Below are 20,319 nucleotides of genomic sequence, written 5' to 3'. Positions count from 1 at the left end.
GCGGGGGGATGGACGAGGGAGTAGCTCCAATCTCCGACTCGGTGTATTCCACCTTGTCTTCGTCCTCTTCGGCTCCTTGAGCCATAAGCGTCTTCTCCGTGTCTTCCGAGACGTCGGAGATCCGTTCATCATCCTCGGAATCCAAACGACACTCGTGCATGGACTGAGCCATGACCACATCAGGTTCCACTGAAATTTGGACAGTGGGGATTGCTTCCTTTGGAACCACTGAGTCAGGGGAGGCCTTAGGGAACAACAGGGACCTCAGTTCTTCGGTGGCCAGGTACGGTCCAGTAGCATTTCTCTGAAAACCACGCACCCACTTGCGCAGTTTCTCACGAGCAATGTCTCTAACCTCCGCTGAGGGAGGGTTATGGAAGGCCTCAACTAGGTAGGCCTGGCAGACCGTACATTCCAGTGGATTCCAGAACTTCCAATCCCCTTTCTTGTCTGAGCAAGGGGCGTGAGTCCTGCACGCCGTATGTCCGTAAAACTGCGAGCGTTTCACAGCACAGTAGGCGAAATCGCACTTCATCTGCTCCTCCTGTGGAAGAAAGAGAAAATGAGTATGGGGGAGCCATAGGAATGGCTCTTAAATTAAGTTAATATTAATCATTAATTTTAACTTAAGGAAGGTGTGATGCATAGAGAATGAAACAGTAAAGGAGACACGCTCCATGCATCTCGCCCGGCTGGTTACCATAGGCTTGGTCCTGGGATAATCCAAATGACCGAGATCATTGGATATAGTTTCCTAGGATTCCCATTATATTGGAACTCCATGGAAAGCCAAGGACAAGGTTGGGATCGAATTCATTCGGTTCCCATATAAGAGCCAGAAGGCCTCATTAAGGGTAACTGCTTCTGGCAACCAGCCGCGCTAAGATGCACATAGCATGCTGGAAATAGAAGAATGCAAAGAGACAGCATGATCACTAATAGAGCAGTACTAGGTACTGATCTTAGAAGCAAAGCAGCTTATCTATTTGCAAGGTAGGGCTATCTAGTCTTATGATAGCTACAGAGAGGGGGTGCAAGTATTCTTGACGCCTCCGGGGCATCCGGCAAGCCGCCGGCACGCCGGAGCTCGCTCCAGCATAGATTCTGGCATTAGAACAGACAATTTTCAAAGTCAGTTAGATACCAGGATGGCGGCCGCCGGCACAACGGCGGCACGCCGGCAGGGAGCGGCGGCTCCGGCAGCCGGAGGATGCCGGATTGGTGACTGGGGTAAGGATGGTACAGGTAGTATCGGGTTGCCGGCAGTATATGCCGGCACTCCGGAGATCGACCGGCAAGCGGACGAATAGATAGGAGTAGGAGAGCCGCCGGTAGTAGCCGGCGGCAGCCGGCAGTCCCTCGGTACACGGGGGGCTGGGGGCAAGGGTAGGGAAGTCACCAAGAGGGAGGCAGGTATTGCCGGCAGTAGAGGCGGCAAGAGACCGGCACCCGGATAGATAGAGAGACAGGGGGAGGGAGGAAGGGATGTAGGAAGTACCGTCAGGGTTCCAGACATCCCTCCCCCTCCCTGAGGGGGTGTACCCATGATAGAGACAGGCTCTAGCATCCATAAGCAGGGGTCACTAGGGACCGGGAGCAGGTAGCCCAAGGGAGGACTAGGGAACACCCAAGAGGGGGGGGGGAGACTCCCCTATGCAGAGCTACACTAGTAACTAACCTTATAGGACACTATGAAGGTATATGTACCAGAGCGGACAGCACAGGGAAGCTCGGGTAGCCCTACTCTTCCACCCTAAGGAGGAATTGTAGGACAGGGGACAGATGAGTATAAACTAACCTAAGCATAGGCTAGGCTATACAAGAGATAGGTGGGGAGGGAGAAGAGAGGGGGTCTTCCCAGGAAGGGTTTCTGTACCAGAGCGGCCACAAAGGGAAGGGAGGACACTCCCTAACCTAAGATTAGGCTGATCGGCTAAAAACGGTGCAAGAGTACAGTTTCAGCATGGAACAGAGAAACCTTCCTAACCCGGCCTAGATCAGGGCTAAAAGTCCTGAACTAGGCAAGGAAGAAGACGTATCGCTATCGCAGGAAAGTCGTAGACTATCCTAGCCATAGAGGTAGGCTAGCCTAACCTCACTCTCAGACGCAATCCTAAAGGGGGGTCATTCCTTTAGGGAGGACTGAGAGGCGATATAATACTCTATTAGACAATAAATCCCTTTACTCAGAAAAGGGATCAAGGCTAAATAGAGGGAGTGCCAAGGCAGGGGATGAAGGAAGCATATAGGGGTCCTAAGGTTAGGTTAGGCTAGAAAGAATCACTGACTAGCCTATCCCCTATATGGTCCCTGAAGGCGAAAACATTTGCATCACTAGTCAAAAGTATTGTAAAATAATAATGCCACTATCTTCATAACTTAGTCTAGGATCACTGATAAATCATGCATGAACACTTGTATATAGGCTCCTGGCCTGGGGGCTATAGTAGCCGACTGGTATGAGGTCAATCGATGACCGATAAAAAGCGTCTAAACACGATATAAAAGTTCCTAGCTATGAAGACTAAATAAACTAATGTATTCGATTAGTATATAATGCCGGAAGCGTTGTTGTGGCTAACTAAATAAGACATGCAAAACAACAACGACGCCATAAAATGGCGGGTCCGGTAGAGGCACAGCTCTGCCACAAAACATCAATTATTTCGCGAAATAATATTTACTTTACGGCCAGAGCTTAATTAAACAATACTGGAACCTTGTACTCAACTTTCCAGAAGAAGGCGAGGCTGAAGGTAACGACATAGCGAAGATGCAAAACGATAAAGTTCACACAAGGGAAAATCCGTCTCAGTAGGGCAGCTACTAAACAAAGGATAAAGACGCTCGTGACGTCATTAGAGCAATGGCGTCCGTTTGTTTACGTCTCGAGTATCAGTAGTAGCCACGAGTGAGATTAGCTGTGGAACGGCTCCCAGCTATTCTCAGCCCTTACACACCGAAGCGTTAACTCTGTTCGGGGTGGAGATAGCTATGTGGCACGACCAGACATGCGTGTCCCCTGTTGTATTACGATGTCTTAAAGGGAAACCTTTGAGATACTCGCTCCAGAAGTTAGAATTCTGTGATAACCTGTGGTTAAATTCTCTGGGAATATCTTAGTAGTCTTATACCCAAGGAAGCTACCAAACAGGAACCTTCCATCAGGACGCCATGGCTTGAGCCCAAAAAATCACCTTTAATATTTGTGCCTGTTTTAGTTTAGGGTACTGTAGTACATGCATTAAGTGTTCTGTACATTAAAGGGTAGTTTGTTAACAGAACTACGTACAAGGGAAGGTTTTAAAAGTCTGAATATACATGTTGAATAAATAGGTAAATATGGTGTCACTACTTCGCGGATTTTCACCTATCGCGGCCGCGACTGGAACCTATCTACCGCGATAAACGAGGGTTCACTGTATTTTATTTTTATTACTAGCCAGCTACAACCTTAGTTGGGAAAGCAAGATGCTTTAACCCAAAGGGCTCCTTTAGGGAATGATGGCCCAGTAAATTAATGGTAAAATAAATAAATAAATTGATATTAAATCATTCTCAGAAAAATAACGAACCTTACTGTAGAGATTGATGCAGCGCTTGCAGCTGCAACAACAGAAAGGGCATTAAGGCCTTTATGAGAGTAGAACGTAAAAGTATATCTCCCACCACGGGCAGATCTTTTATGATTTAATGTATTATGTTTTCAAAAACCGCTCTTGTTAGTGACTCGTAAACATAGCGCAGTGCTCTGGAGGAGGTGTTTGTTCGTGTTCACCTTGCCCCTAGTCCTATACCTCTTCCTTACGTTCCAACCCTTGGGAGAAGGAAGGTCGGTAGGCTGAGGTGCTTTGCGGACCTTGTGCATTAAACGTATGTTCCGCCGAGCGATATTGTTGATGCAGTCCAAGACGTTCGTTCTCAACTTTGGGATGGTGAAGTAATGCTCTTTTCTTTGTCTACGATTGTCGGGCTATGACATCACAACCATGTGACATAGTATCTTGAAAAGAGCGAAGTTGGAATGTCTTGAAGTCATCAGTTCGTCATTGCTATGGTATCATGGATCTTGAAACTGTTTTCTGGGTATTAGAATGCAGTTCCCTGACGAGAATGACGTTCTACGTTTTCCCTGTCTACCAGACTGGGAAGTTACTCGTCATGTATGCACGCGAACAGAACTTACCCTCACAGCAGGCGTGTTTTGATGCTTAAACAGGAAGCAATCGAGTGTGTTTTTTCTTCAGTGAGAGAAGCGGAAGTCAGACAAGTCACATACAATCCTAGCTCTTCCTCTGGAATCTGACGCACTTTCAGGGAGGAAAGACTTTGTCCTCATCGAAGGACGCAAAACCTAGACTTGGTAGTCACCAATCAATATGTCCAAGACCTTTCAGGAGTCGTATATTTTCTAATAACTTATCCTGCAGTAACTAATGTTCGCCCGGAAGTTTTTTCTTTTCGGAAGAAGGCGATGTGTCAGCACCAGAATTGTGTAAGACACATACTGTAGTTCTTCAGGGGAAAAGGTGCTCAGTTTGCTTCTGTTCACACTTCTTCTCCTTCCCCAGTTTGGGGAAATGTCTATTACTTTCTTCTGAGGTCTAGCGACTACTGTTGACGGTATCTCACAGCATTGGATACGTTCAGTTCTGCGCGCTTGAAATGTCATAGGGACTCTCCCAGGTCGCTCACAGGACTGCGGTTGATGTTCCCTCCCGGCCTTCGCCCACGCTTGAGTTGGCGCACTAGCTACCCTGCAAGTTTAGATTTGGTCTGAGCTAAAAGAGGTCTATTTCATCTGTGTTTAGCGCTTACTATTCTCAGGGTGGAGAAAATTTTCTCCTAAAAGAGTCTAAGGACTACCATAGATCAAAGAAATGGTTTTCCGATTAGTGTCAGAAGGCATAGTTCTCCCATGCTTAGTAACGCTTCCTCGCAGAGATATGCTCGTGTTACGAGAAGCATTAGAGCGGGTGCTTGTAGCAGTCAGGTCTCTCTCTTACGGCAGACGTCACGCAGACACAGACGCAAGTTCTGGTCTCTCCCTCACTCAGTCACAGACGCAGACGCCAGTCTGGTCGTATGTTGGATGCTGACAGTCAAAGTTGATCTTTTCAACAAGTTGTCCCATTTTCGTGGTTTGCGGGACGCGCGACTATCACTCATGCGGACGCATGCTGCACGCAGACAACTCTCGGCAAACAGTTACGTCTTTCCGTCAATGACCGGACGCTATGCTGTCGCCTCCATGCAGCACGCTGTAGATTTACAACAAGCGGGACACACACAGAGTGCTGTATCCACACGACAAGGTGAACGCATACAGCACGCTGACACCTTACGGCAATGCACGCACATGCGACATTATGGTCGCATGCTAGACGCATACAGTCAAGTCTTTTTTCTCACAGCAGTATAAACAGACTATTGTCTCTCCTTCGCATCTCTCTGGCCTCGCAGCTAACGCTACCTCATGTCAAGCTTTGGCTTTAAGTTTGTTGAACATTCGCTGATTACACACGATCAGGTCTTAACCTCACAGCATGAGGTTCTCGTTGTTGATGCTTCTTTTCAACAAGCCTAGCTTTAATATCGGTTTCTTGCGACCGATATTGACGCGTTTTGGGAGGTGATTCTATATCCTGATTCTCTCTCACGACATGTTGAGTGTAGGCAGCATGCTGAAACCATACTGGACTCATGCTGGGACCATGCTGGGTGCATGCTGGAAGCATGTCATTAGTCCTTTTCCCCGTGTCAGGATCACGAACGCTTTATTTTAAACCATCAAGCTTTAGGTCTAGCTGCCTCCAGTATTTCGGAAAACCCCTAAGATCTAGAGCAGTGGTTCCCAAACTATCTTACCTGACGCCCCCTTTTTGCTTCCAGTAGACCCGTACACCCCCACTCCTCTCTTTTTTTTATATGGAATGATCCTTACATTTATTTCTTAGCATTGTACAGGAAACAGATTTCTGTTTGTATTACATTTTAATAACGAAAGCCACTCAAACAAATAATAGGACATTCCAGTAACTAAAAGCGAAACCTTTGGTTCAAAGTGAGCGAAAAAAGTTTGAACATTAGCAAATTGGCAAAATTGAGTTGCAATTTTAAGAATATATAATTTGAAGACATGGCATATAATATTTGGAAATACTTATGAGACTAAGGCACAATTTTTGGTCAAATTTAGTGAGATGGATGCATGTATGTAATGACAGATATTTGTTCTTTTAATGAATTGATTATTCTATTAAACAAGTAATTTCGAGCAGATGACTTCACGCCCCTCTTGTATCGTCCTCACACCCCCCTGGTGGGGCGCGCCCCCCAGTTTGGGAACCACTGATCTAGAGGGTTGTTCGAAGGAGACAGCTGAGGCTATCACTTGTACAAAGGAAATTTGCCGCAATGTTTTCTAACCCAATTAGGGTGTTTTATGGAGTGGTGTAGAGCTAAAGCCGGCTCTTCATTTGGTAACTCTAACACAAGTGGCCTATTTATTCTTAGACCTTAGAAGAAAACAAATTTTTTTCTCCTCGTCCATCAAAGGGTACAGGAGTATGCGGGCAGCTATCTTCAGACGCAGAAGATTGGATCTATCAAATAGGGACCTTATAGGTCTTCTCGGATCATTTGAGATGACTTGGAGACGTCAGCAAGATGCGCCAGCCTGAAATTTAGGGTTCGTTTCTGGAGTTTCGCGGTTGTGACAGATCCGAGCCTTTACACTTGGTTTCTTTTTAAGGCCTAACTTTGGAAACTTTCTGAGTAAATCTACCATAGTTGAGAGTCAGTAAAGTTCACTCTTTTAGCAAGAACATGTACTACACAATGGTTAAGCCATAGGTACCTTGCAACCTGGATTCTTGGTCATTAACAAACATCCTTCCCATCCATGGCCTAAATCTTTCGGGATCACTATCCTCTCGAATTGGGTTTGTGATGGGCTGAGAAGAGTTTTTTCCCGATTAAAACGATGAAATTTTATCGGGACAGGAACAAAGAAGTTAAGAGTCTATTCATGACTCTTGGGTGCACGGTCAAGAACCCTGCGCTATCTATGTCTAAAACACTCTATCATCTCATATAGACTTTGATTACAAAGGTTCTTTCACACGGTTGGGTGACAGATCATAAGATGTCGAAAGAGTAAAGACTCACGAAGTTAGAGCTGTAGAAACTTCTGTAACTTTTAAACTAAACTGTTCTCTGCAAAGCATCACATATACAGCCTTGTTAAGGGGTAATCCTGTATTCGCCTTGCATTACTTTTACCGTATCCAGTCTCTTTATGAAGATGTCTACGTTTTGTGATCACTCGTAACAACGAGTGCAGTAGTAGGTGAAACATCCTCCACTACATTTCCCTAAATTCCTAGTACCCGTGTTCTTCTCTTGGAACTGTTATATGTATATATATATATTTTTTTTATGATTGTACGTGAAGATTGGTCGGCAATCTTTGACTTAGTCAGGTGGTCATTTTGTTCCTAGAGAGCACCCGGAACAAGGGTATTAGTTGAGGTCTTGTCATGTTATAGGTGGTTGTACCGTTTGACAGCTCCTAGAGATCATCAGCCCCCAGTGGACCACTGGATTTCCTAAGGATAGCAGACAAAATGAGGCCGAGCATTGCTGTCAGCTTCCTTATTAGGTGAGAACCGCTTAAGTTGTTTATGTAACTCTTAAGTGAATTTCCAATTATGCAGCTGTCTCTGACCAGCCACTAATGGTTGTCAATCAGTCATTATATAACCAGCGGGTAAGTTTTATATTTAAAAATGATATTTTCATAATAAAATAAATTTTTGAATATACTTACCCGCTGGTTATATAAGTTTTAGACCCACCTTCCTCCCCTCTAGAGACCATGGGGCATGGATAATCTGAATTGGTTGAGTATAGTTCTACCTGTAGTACCGCGAGGGCGCTGGGGTACACCTGGCATATCTGCGCTAAGCCGCGCGAGATTTTGAATTTCCTGCCGAGGCATCAGGGACTTTAGCCATTATATAACCAGCGGATAAATACTATTAAAAAATTTATTTTATTATGAAAATATCATTTTGCCAAAAGTCCAACTTAAGAAATTACGAAACATAATAAACAGAGGAGCAAGACTGATAAAAGGTGTCCCACCTAGAGAAAGGATCACCCCTATACTAATTGATTTACACTGGCTGCCGATTAAAGCGAGAAATGAATTTGAAATATGTATAATAACCCACCAAGTTATCAGAACCTGGCGTCCAAAATACTTAAGAGAATTGCTATATTTTGCGCAGCCAACAAATCGTGTCGACACGAGAATAGTTACAGATGGCTTCAAACCATTGGAACCTAGATATATGTCTACTATAGGCCCCAGAGCCTTTAAATATGTGGCCCTGAGACTATATTATAAGCTCCCACGAAACATTGGAATGATTGAAGACATTAAGGCTTTCAAGAGGAAGCTGAAGACTTTCTTATTTCATGAGACTTTTGACAGTGACGATTTAACAGTAAATGAACAATATGTGACTTGAAAAAATAAATACTGTGAACGAACAAGGTAAAACGACAGTGGAGGTCCTGTAGAGAGTGGGGTTCCCCTGCTGTACGGGACCGGCAAAGCAGCCATCAAAGTAAAGTAAGTAAGTAAAGTGAAGGTTATGCTACTTGATGGGTGGACAGAGCCTACCCACCACCTGCCAACTACTACTACTACTAACTCATCTAAAGTTTAAGCAGTCATTCCAGCTTTGCTAAAGTCCTAATCCTTTTAAAGGTTTCATGTTTGTATGCTGGTATTTAGGAAAAATACAAATTGATAAAAAATTTGAGATTTTTCCCTAACTATAGGAACTGGAGGCTTGTAAATTTTACTTCCTGCCTCATCCACCCCTCTTGAGTCCTAGGTGAAGGTCAAAGTGGCTTCTCAGCCTGCTTGCAATGGGGTGGGCTTGCCCGCCACCAGCCAGTAACTACCGACAGCTTATTATGAAATTTAACAGCCGAGTTCCATCTTTGCTGAAAGCGTGCTCTTATTAAAGGACTCAGGTTTGTATAGTTAGGATAGATAAAAATTTATATTAAAAATTTTGTGATATTATTTTAGGTTACAAACAGGACTGCAAAATAATATTCCAACTATCTCATTTTTTTTTTGTCACATATGGTCTATTATTGTGAATGATGATTCCTTCTCTGATCCCAAGTTAATCTTTCATATTGCATTTTGAGCATAGGGGTTTCTTACTTACACTGTAATTCTAATTGCTTATATATTGGGTGGAAGATATATGGTACCAATTAGCAATAAGTAAGTGGATGGCAAACATCATATGAAACTTAAAGGTTTTCCTTTTCATTTGCAGGTGTAAAGAAATTCAATGAACGCCTACAAAATGAGGAGGATAAGAAAGCATTCGTCAAACATTTTCTTGAACGTTCTTGGTGTAATGAAATGTTGAGGCCCTTTGGAAACAAGTCTGTGAAGTTTGGTCAACTGAAATCCATTGTGGAAAGCCTTACAACTGTGCTTAACAAGTAATACATCTAATCTCTATTTGTTCCGTAACCGAAATACAAACCACGCTATTTACATAGGGTTTACTTTCGGCGTAGCTGAAATGACGAGCCATTAGAATTTTAACGAGGGTGTATTACCCCCGCGGTAGTTAGCAAGGGGGTAGGGGAGTGGTAGCTAGCTACCCCTCCCCCCCTCACACACCGGTGAACCGCTTCACTTCACTTTTGGCTCGGACGTTGAACAGACGTCTCTGTCCCGTCCTCGCATGGCAGCCATTAATGTTATGTCTTACTTAATTACTTACTTTTCTTATACTTAATATATATGTAAACATTCTTATGTTTATGTATATATTTGAGTATAGAAATACAGTAAGTTTCCTTTTCAGTGTTTGTGCTGTGTGTGTGTGTAGGAAGTCCACTCAATTGTACGTCAACATCTCCGTGTGGTCTCAGGCCCCCACGGTGACATTTCATGGGTCGCAATCTCTTCCTTTGTCCTTCGGTCTCCCTTCGGCGGGGGCCGTGGGGAATCGTCATCGCTGGACTTTATTTATTAATCTGTTTCTCTGCTGTTCCTCCTTCCCTACGGGGAACTTGGTTTATCAGCGTAGGGAACATGGGAGTTTAATTTGACTACGGTCTCTCTCTCTCTCCTTGAGGTCGTTCACCCTTTTATTTCTACTACGTATTACGGTAGCTTCCTTCCCATTGCGGGATGAGTTGCTACTCCGTTTATTATCAATTATTTTTAATCAAATCTAATTGTATTTGTTAACTTTTCAGCTTCTGTGTAGAACGCTTCCCTTCGGGGTTCATTCGTTCTTACTATTAGTGAATATTCTTAGATGAATTACATAATTATAATTGTTATAATTCTGTTTTGTTACAGTTCTCTGCCTTTCCCCCCTTCCCGTGAGTGTCAGTGGGGGAGAAGGGCGCATTCCTGGTGCGTAATTCTTATGTTCTTTTCCCTCAAGGGTTCCTCTTCGGAGTTCCCCCGGGGGAATAAATGTTAACTAATTATTTTATTTTCACAGTTAACTATCTAGTTTTTTCGTTTGCCTAATGTGCCAACGAAGCAGAGCTGTCCTGTTGGGGCCTGGGGAGTTTGCTGTTGCCGCCTCCTCTACGACTTCATCATGGGCGTGTTCCCTTCTCCTAGAAGTTCTCCCATGACAACTATCAGCTCCTTAGTTCATTTAAAACGCTCAGGAGGTTCGCCTCTATGGGTGGGTAACTTCCCTTCCGAGGGAGGTTCCCTTCCCAGGTATGAGTTTTTTCCCCTTCAGGGGGGGGGGGGGGCAACTTCTCTTACCTTCATATTTCTGGTCCTCGGGCGGTTATGCTCTTGGTGCTGAGCGACCCCTTTTGTAACCATGCTCAAGGGGCTGAGCGGTTGCAAGGCCGGACCATGGAGTTCGTACGATTATGCTCTTGGTGCTGAGCGGTCGCACTTGCAGCTACGCTCAAGGGGCTGAGCAGCTGCAGGAGCTCCTCTTCGGAGGGTTGCTCTTTATGGTCAGCTTGCTGATCCAACGGCCCTAAGGGGCGCCTTCATCAGTTCTTCCTGTCTCTTCTACGAAGTGTTCACCTCTCTCGTTCGCGAGAGAGGACACTCATAGAGACTCCTCTTCGGAGGACTCCCCTGCTTTTGTTGCTGAAGGCTCAGTTCCCCCCTTCGAACATCCTTCGAGGGGGCAGCTGAGTCCAACGGTCTCTCCTGCGAGTGTCTCTCCCCCTTGGTGGTCGTCTTCATCTTCAGCTGCTTTGCTAGACCTGTCGGCAGTTCGTTTGCGATCTCCGACACTGCCAGATCTTCTTGTCTTCCTTCTCCGGTCCTGGACGCAGAGGCGCAGTGGGCGCCACTCCACCCCGTTTTCCAAACGGTCACCGGTCCCTTAGGGGCAAAGGGCTTATCTCACAATGTGAGTAAGTCCCTTTTGTGCCAGGTTTTTACCCGGGCAACCTCGTTCTCCTGCGCGCTCGCGTGCAGTAGTTCGCAAATGCTCTCCTGCTGTGGACCAGACTTCTGCTGAATCATCACTCCAGCGACCTCCTACAGCCGAGTCTCGCCGTAGATCTCCTGATCGCCAACTCTTCTGAGACCTGTGCAGCTACGCGCCATGTGCACCAACTGTCTCCTGATGCCCACGATCGCCTGCTCGCCGGCGCACATCTGATCGCCCTTTTCTGATGTGCGCAATGCGCGACAACGTTCGCCCTCGCGCCCACGATCTCCGGACCTGGGCGCAAGCAGGGAGATTATTTCTTCACTGAACTCCACGTTCACCTGCTCGCCAGCGCGCATCTGCGCCCCCCTTTCCTGATGTGCGCAATACGGGCCAACGTTTGCCCATGCGCCCACGATCTTCGGATCTGGGCACAGGCTGGGAGTTTATTCCTTCGCCTCCTCGCCTACGATCTCTCTGGTTCCGCACCCTCGCTGATATCGTCTGGCGCGCATATCTTCTGGCCACACAACTACGCTCCTACGATCTCCTGGTTTCTGCCTCGTCGCGCGCAGTTCAAGAAATTTCTACGCTAGCGCACGGGCGCTCACAGGTTCTTCTGGACTCGCAGCGCCCTTCTGAAGTTTCGCGCCAACTGCGCCCACGTGCGGTTCCAGTTCCAGCACGCCAACGCGCCAGCACGCTTCCACTTCACACCGCTGCCGCCCAGGAGACACCTAAGCTAGCGCACGGGCGCTCACAGGCACCCCTGGGCTCTCCTTACGCGCCAGCGATCTCCTATGCGCCCGCGCGATTCTTCGCCTGCGCGCAAGCGTTTTCAACGCACCAACGCTTCAATCGTCGTAGGTTTCCTACGCGCCCACGCGTTATCTCTCTTGTACGCGATCGGTCGCTACACGCCACCGCTCGCCAACGCGCCATCGCTTGCCAATGCGCCTTCGCCCGCCGACGAGCCATCGCTCGCCAAGACGCGCCATCGCTCGCTTACGCGCCCTCGGGTTCCCGGCCGCCTGCACTCGCCCTTACGACCGCGCGCTCACACGCCCACGCACTCACGCCCACGCACTCACACGCCCACGCACATGCGCACTCATGTTCGCCCGCGCGCGAACCAACGGTTTTCCATCGCGCGAGTGCCAGCGCGATTTCCGCCAGTGAGCCATCGCTCGCCAAAACGCGCCATCGCTCACCAACGCGCCATCAGTCTCCCGACCGCCAGCGCTCGCCCTTACAACCGCGCTCGCCCTCACAACCGCGCTCGCTCTCACAACCGCGCTCGCCCTCACCTGCGCGCCCACGTGCACTTTCGCATGCGCGCCCGGACGCGGGCGAACGTGGGTGCGCCCGCGCGCGAACCAACGATTTACCATCGCATGAGCGCCAGGGCGATTTCGACCGCGATTCCCGTCGGGTTTTCGCAACACGGGCAACCTGGCGAGTTCTGGAGCGCGTACTTCCAGATACGATCATCACCCCGTAAACGCAGAGCATGGCACGTGCAAGAGCAGGAAGAATCTTCAGAGAGGTCTGGGCAACATTCTTCTCCTTCTTTTCAGGCAGGCCCCATCATCTCTACTCCTCAGGATCGTTCAATTCCCTTCCCCCCAGCGGGAGTCGCTGACACTGAGTTTGTCAGCCGTCAGCAGAGGAGGTACTTCGAGATCATGGGGGAACCTGGTTTAGCCCTTCCTCACCACCATTCCGTGGAAGGGGCTTACCAGGGAGTTTTTCTCTCGAGAAATTCTCCGCCCGGCAGGTGTCATTCTCGTCTTCTGAGATCTTAAGCCAGGAGAAAGCCGCAAATTGTGCCATGCGGGCCACTTCGTGGCTGATCGTCTGGCTTGGATCTCTGGGTATCCTGTTGCGATCCGAGAATTTGTCTAAGGAGAGCTCCAGGAAGGTCATGGAAACTTTCCTGTTTTCGGGCACGAGCACCATCGTTTCCCGGCTCACCAAGTTTCGAACTTGTGGGCAAACTCGATGTTGAAGCATTGAGATGCAGTGACCGAGAGGTTTCTCTCGGAAGTCCCAACCATGGATGTCGGCAAGCTCAGACACTCTTCCATTCGTGGAAAGACCTTGTTTTGAGCCCAAGGACGGGGAACGGACAACTGAGAGGTGGAGAAAGTCGAATCACGATTCGCTCCTCCAAAGGCTCTTACATCCAGACCCTACAAGCCTCCAGCGCCTCAACAACAACAGCCTCGTCAGCCTAGGACATCGGAACCGGCCCCGGCAGCTAAGACAAGTTGTCTAAACAGCAGCCCCCTCCTGTCAGAGACAAGAAGGGCGGGAAGTCCTCCTGGGGAGGCAATAATCCTGAGGGAGTGGCCGAGGCCGCAAACGCTAGGATTGGCAACCCCCCTGCATGGTCCCCAGTGGGGATGCCTAAGGTTGCGCTCTCAGGTGGCAACAAATCGGGGCCGATTCCTGCGCGATCTCCGTGATCAGCCAAGGATATCGCGTCCCGTTCTTTACATCTCTACCTCCACTGACAGCGAATCCAGCGTCGCTGAGCTCCTATGACATGGGTTCGGCAAAGGGGCTAGCCCTTCGGGCAGATATTGAGACCATGCTCTAGAAGGATGCTCTCCAAAGGTTATCGACGGCTCCCCCTCTCGGCTTTTTCAGTCGACTCCTTCTGTAACAAAGCGTCTGAAGCCTGGAGACCTGTCATCGACCTCTCAGCCCTGAACAAGTTTGTCAAACAAACTTCATTCAGCGTGGAACAGCAGAGTCAATTAGGTTTGTAGAGAGACCACGAGACTTCATGTGCACACTGGATCTGAAGGACAAGTACTGTACTTCCAGATTCCAATCCATCCGTCTTCCAGGAAGTACTGTACTTGAAATTCAGCCTAGACAACAAGTTATACCAGTTCAAAGTGCTGTGTTTCGATCTCTCCACAGCACCGCAGGTGTCCACCAGAATGTTCACCCTGTTATCTTCATGGCCACACAGGAGCGGCATCCGTCTCCTTCGCTTTCTGGATGACTGGCTAACCCAGGCAGTCTCGGAATCGACCCTTCTTCGACACCGAGACAAGCTTCTGGGACTTTGCCAAGATCTAGGGATCATGGTAATTCTCGAGAATACTTCTCTGCTTCCATCTCAACAACTGGGATATCTAGGCATGATATTAGACTCCAATCTCCAAGCCTTCCCATCAGACGACAGAATAGCAAGGCTTAGGAGAGTCGCAGAACCTTTCCTCAGACGAGGAGAGCTTCCAGCCCAATCTTGGTTACGCCTCCTAGGTCACCTTTCCTCCTTGGCCAGGCTAGTTCCAACGGCCGCCTCAGGATGAGATCCCTGCATCGGCGGCCCAAGTCCCGGTGGAATCAAGACAACGATTCCCCGGACATTCTGGTCCCTTTGGGACCTGCGGAACGAATGGACCTACAGTGGTAGTTGACCTACGGAAACCTTCGCAAGGGAATGGATCTTCTCGTCCTTCCCCCGCATTTGATGTTGCTCTCGGACTCGTCAAAACAAGGGTGGGGGGGCCCACGTTCTGAATCAGGCCTCTGGTCAGAACCAGAAGGGTACCTCCACATCAATCTGCTAGGAATGAAGGCCGTATTCTGGCCCTTCAACACTTCCAACAGACCCTGGCGTTCACTCCATGAACGACAACTTTCTCATCTTGCAGTAGAGATACTGAGATTACCGAAGTCCACTCAATACCCTATCGGCTCGTTTCATTCCGGACAAATGAATGTGCTCTCCGACAGTCTGAGCAGGGCCTCACAGACAGAGAGTACCAGGTGGTCTTCGGCCCCCCCTGGTAGCTAACAAGTTCTGACCTTGTGGACCTGTTTGCGACAGCCTTGAATTTCAAGCTGCCGCTGTACTACTCCCAGTCCCAGACCCCAAGGCACTCTGGCAAGATGCCTTCCTACACGGTGGGACAACATCGACGTCTACGTCTTCCCACCGTTCTGTCTGTTGAGAAGGGGCTCAATAAGACCAGACTATCGGACAACCTGTCGATGACTCTGATAGCTCCGCTGCGGCATCATGCAGAGTGGTTCATGGATCTTCTGCATCTCCTGATGGAACTACTGAGAGAGCTTCCCCCACGACACGAGCTACTCAAACAACCACACTGCAACATATACCACAAGCCATAGCATCGCTTCGGCTTCACGCCTGGAGACAATCCAGCATCTCCTCACAGAGAGAGGCGTTCCGCAACAAGTTGCGGAGCGGATGTCTCGATACTTGCGAAAGTCATCCGCAGGGGTCTATCAGGCGAAGTGAAGAGTCTTTTGTGGTTGGTGTCGTGGGAGAGGTACCTGTCCCCTTGATGCCACTATTCCAGCAATAGCGGAGTTATTGTATATCGGCGGGAGGAAATGCGCCTTTCGCTCTCGGCGGTGGAAGCCTATCGCTCAGCCTTAAGCCTGGCCATCAGACTGAAAGGAATAGACATTTCCTCCTCGCTGGATCTTTCTTCGCTCATACGAAACTACGAACTTACCTGCCCCCAGTCAGAAGTGAGACCTCCTCTATGGAACATGGTTCGGGCTCTTAGGGCTCTTAAGAGATCTCCTTGCGAACCATTACGCCAGGCTTCTGATCGTCACCTGTCTTGGAAGACGGTGCTCCTGCTCGCTCTGACCTCGGCCAAGCGTGTCAGCGAACTTCATGGTCTGTCGTACGACGTCGCCCATTCAAGAGGATAGGTGGAGGTAACATTCAGGTTCGTCCCTGAGTTGGTTACTAGACTCAAAATCTTGGAGTCCCGGACCTTCGGATTGACACCTTCAGGATTTTGAGTCTCCATTCTGTAACAGATGACCCAGACCTTCTCCTACTATGCCCAGTAAGGAGTCGGAGGGGTTATCTTAAAGAACAGCTGCAGTTCGTCCTCACGTGCAAGCCCTGTTTGGGAGCACAGGGAGGACAGCGAGAGGGTCATCAAGAATGCCTTTTCAGCCTGGACTCAAAGGGTCATCCATCACGCCCTGAATCCAGATCCTCCTCCGTCATGCCGCCTTAGAGCACACGATGGCAGAGGCATCACAACGTCCCTGGCCTTCAAGAGGAACTACTCTGTGACGCAGGTGCTACAAGCTGGAGTCTGGAAGCGTCTAATGACCTTCACAGCCCACTACCTGCAGGACGTGACCCACAGGAGCCTCGACACGTTTTCTATCGGCCCTGTGGTGGCTACATAACAGCTGGTCTAACCTCAGGCTCCCTAATGGACAGGTAGCAGAAGGTTGAGGGCATTGTTATCTGGTTTTAGACTGCATGAATGAAAGAATTATGTCTGGCCCTTACTTCTTTCTTCATCCTCCCCTCTCTTGGGGAAAGCAGCATCCTGGGTTCTCTGCAGGTAAACCATGCTTCCTTGTGTTCCAAGTATTAAGTTAATACTGTCGCGTCCCCCATACCCTGACGAGATGGTATTGGGAACGTCCTAGCCTAGAATTCCTGCTAAAGGACTTCAGGGCAACTTCCTAGGACAAGTCACACTTCTTCCTTCCACAAACAAGCTTATTGTAGGCCGCATGAATCTTGTGTAGCAAGAAACTTGCGAGGTGCAGGGACTCTTTTTCTCGAGTGCTGCTCATTCGGATTCTGAGTCCCCGGGTAAGCCAAAGCCAGTAAGGCTGGGGATTTTCCACCCTACCTAAGGGTAAGTCACCCTATGTAAATAGCGTGGTTTGTATTTTGGTTACGGAACAAATTACAAATTCGGAGATAAATTGTATTTTTCCTAACCCCAAACCTTAGCTATTTACACATATTTGCCCGCCGCCCTGTCCCGCAAGGCAAGTCCTACCTCTAAATGAAGTGAAGCAGTTCACCGGTGTGTGAGGGGGGAAGGGGTAGCTAGCTACCAGTCCCCTACCCCCTTGCTAACTAGCGCGTGGATAGTTTAACCCTTGTTAAAATTCTAATGGCTCGTCATTTCAGCTACGCCGAAAGTAAACCCTGTGTAAATAGCTAAGGTTTGTATGGTTAGGAAAAAAACAAATTATCTCCGAATTTGTCATGTCTTGAAAATTTTTTGGGGTTGCATATAACACTAAATATTTCAATATCTTTCCATCTTGGTATGAATTAGATCTTTCTCTATCATTGGTTGTAATTCTGTACAGTAATGAAGTTTGTGGTTGAATGTTAGAATGTTATACAAAAAGCTTTCATATCTTATACAGTATTCCCTCTTTTTTTTCCTAATTTATTTCACCTTTACCTTTTGTGATGATAATCATTCTTGTATATGTGCTTTACATATACTGTAGAATGCATGATTTGTTCCGTAACTGAAATACAAACCACGCTATTTAAAGTGGGTAATTACTTTTGGCGTAGCTGAAAGGACGAGCCATTAGAATTTTAACGAGGGTTTACTACCCCACCGCTAGTTAGCGGGGTGTAGGGAGGGTAGTTTGCTACCCTCCCCCCTCACACACCTGTGTGGTAAGTTCACTTTGCTATCGGCTCGGATGCTAGACGGGCGTGTCCGCTGTCACCCTCGCCTACACGACAGCCATTATTAATCTATGCTTTTTGCTTTTTCTTTTCTAGAGTGTTGTGAAGTTGGCCTCTACAATGCGGAAGTGCCCTGGGTTACCTGAACGCCCTTGTGGGACCTTCATGTCGTCAATAGACACCGATCTGCACACCTTATGCCCTTATTGTAGGGGTCAACGGTGTGATAGTGGTAACGTATGTATTGAATGTAGGGAGTGGTCTACCTCCTAGTGGGAGAGGTTTTCCCAGCGTCGGAAGAAGAAGTCCAAACGGGATATTTGTCCTTCAAAGGTTTCTTTGAAGAAAGAAAATCCCAAAGGCTCTTCTTTAGTGGCCCAAACCTCCTCCGAAGCTCCCACTCGGTTGGCTTCTCGCGAGAGGCCGTCGAGTGGTAGCGTAGGCCGTACTGTTGTTGACCAATCTCGGGGTTTGGGAGAGGGAGTTGCCTCCCATAGCGAGGCAGCTCTTCCTCCTCCCCCTGGGGAGGATTTAATTATTTCTCCTTCTGTTAATGTAAATAATGATGATCTTTTGCAGCTTTGGGCTTCCTTGGGGCTTCAGGGCTCGCCCTCCAAGGAAGCCCTGTTTGACATGATCAGGTTGGGAGCAGCTGTCAAACAGTCACCGGCGGTAGCAGAGGCTGTTGTGGCAGAGGTTTCCAATGAGAGTGTTCAAACCCTGCTCCTCTTGTAGCTGAAGGCTTAGCTCCCCCCTCCGAACATCCTTCGAGGGAGGAACTAAGTCCAACGGTCTCTCCTGCGGGTGACTCTCCCCCCAGGGGAGTTCATTGACAGAGACTCCTCTTCGGAGGACTGCCGATGGTTTGCCTGCTGCTCCCAGAGGACATATAAGACGTAAGGCTCGCCTTCCTCTTCGTCGCTGAGGTCTTCCTTCTCCTCACAAGGGTGTTAGGAGGCGCCTCTTCGGATCTTCTTCCTCGCAGTCCCCCCAGAGGAATCTCGTCCTTCAGTGACCGTTCCTGCTACTTCTTTGGACCTGGATCTCTCCGCAGATCGTTGGCGATCTCCTTCTCCTGCCAGACCTGCTAACCTGCCCTCGCCCTTCCTGGCTGCAGATGCGCTGTGGGCGCCCACCCATCCCGTTTTCCAACGGGCACTGGTCCCTTCGGGGCAAAAGGGGCTTTCACACATTGTGTGTAAGTACCTTAAGCGCCAGGTTTCCCCTGTGCACCAACGTTCTCCTGCGCTCTACTGCGCGCAAGCGCCCTCCAGTTGTAGACTCGTCTCGCCAGCGCTCACCTGCACGCCCACGATCTCCTGCTCGCCCGGCAGTTCCAGAGACTACGCGCCCACGATCTCCTGCTCTCCAGCGGACCTCTGCGCACCCTCAGCCTGATGCACACCATGCACGCCTTCGGTCTCCTGCTCGTCAGCGCTTTCCTGTTCGTCAGCGATCTCCTGTGTGCCAGCGCTCTCCTGCTCGCCAGCGCTCTCCTGCTCGCCAGCACTCTCCTGCTTGCCATCGCTCGCCTGCTCGCCCTCGATCTTCGGATCAGGGCTCCGGAGGGAAGACTTCTTTCTCCCCTGCTTGCCAACGCTCTCCTACAACCACCGATCGCCGACACGCCACCGGATCTCGCCTACTCGCCATCGCGCGCCCACGCGCCCACTGCCAGAATTACGGTTCTAGATGAGCGCCCTCCTGCGCGCCCGCGCGCTAGCGATATTTCCCCTGCATGCGCGCGCCCAACGGCTTCGCCCTTACGGACCCTTCAGGATCCTGTGGCTGCACACCATCTGAGGTCTCCGGAACGTGCACCTGCGCGCCAACGCGCTCCTTCACTTTCGCGCCCACGAGCTCCTCCTGCGCGCCATCGTTCTTCCACGCGCCAATGCGCTCTCTCGCCCACGCGCCAATGCGCTCCCTCGTCTACGCGCCATCGCTCGCCTGCGCGCCAACGCGCCATCGCGCCATCGCGCCATCGCTCGCCTGCGCGCCATCGCTCGCCTGCGCGTCATCGCTCGCCCACGCGCCATCGTTCGCCCGCTCACCCCCCGAGCTAGGCAATAGCCTATTGCGCGAACGCCAGCGCAATGCCCGGCGCGATCCAAGCGCGTTCCCACACGAGATCCTGCAGCACAACGCGCAGTCAGGTCATCCTCATCGCGTCCCCCCCTCCCCCCCCCCGTAAGCGCAGGAGAGCGCGCTCAACAGAAGGAGGGAAATCTCCGGACAGGTCCAGGAACATTTCTTCCACAGCTTCTTCCTTTCAGGCAGACCCTGTTGTAGTTTCCACTCCTAGGGATCTTACGATCCACTTCCCTCCAGAGGGTGTCTCTGACAGCGCTGCTGTCAGTCGGCAGCCCTGGT

At 49.3% G+C, this 20,319-nt stretch overlaps 1 protein-coding gene across 1 annotated transcript in view; it reads left to right on the top strand.

Moving 5' to 3' along the window:
* LOC137615259 (nucleolar pre-ribosomal-associated protein 1) overlaps positions 1–20,319 on the top strand; it is a 321,164-nt gene that overhangs the window by 71,521 nt on the left and 229,324 nt on the right. The window contains exon 2 of the mRNA XM_068344983.1: positions 9,369–9,540. Within this exon, the coding sequence (XP_068201084.1) occupies positions 9,369–9,540 (172 nt within the window). The remainder of the gene's footprint in view (positions 1–9,368; positions 9,541–20,319) is intronic.

The sequence above is a fragment of the Palaemon carinicauda genome, chromosome 21 (assembly GCF_036898095.1).
Source record: "Palaemon carinicauda isolate YSFRI2023 chromosome 21, ASM3689809v2, whole genome shotgun sequence".
Lineage (NCBI taxonomy): Eukaryota > Metazoa > Arthropoda > Malacostraca > Decapoda > Palaemonidae > Palaemon > Palaemon carinicauda.
This window is presented reverse-complemented; position numbering and strand designations above follow the sequence as displayed.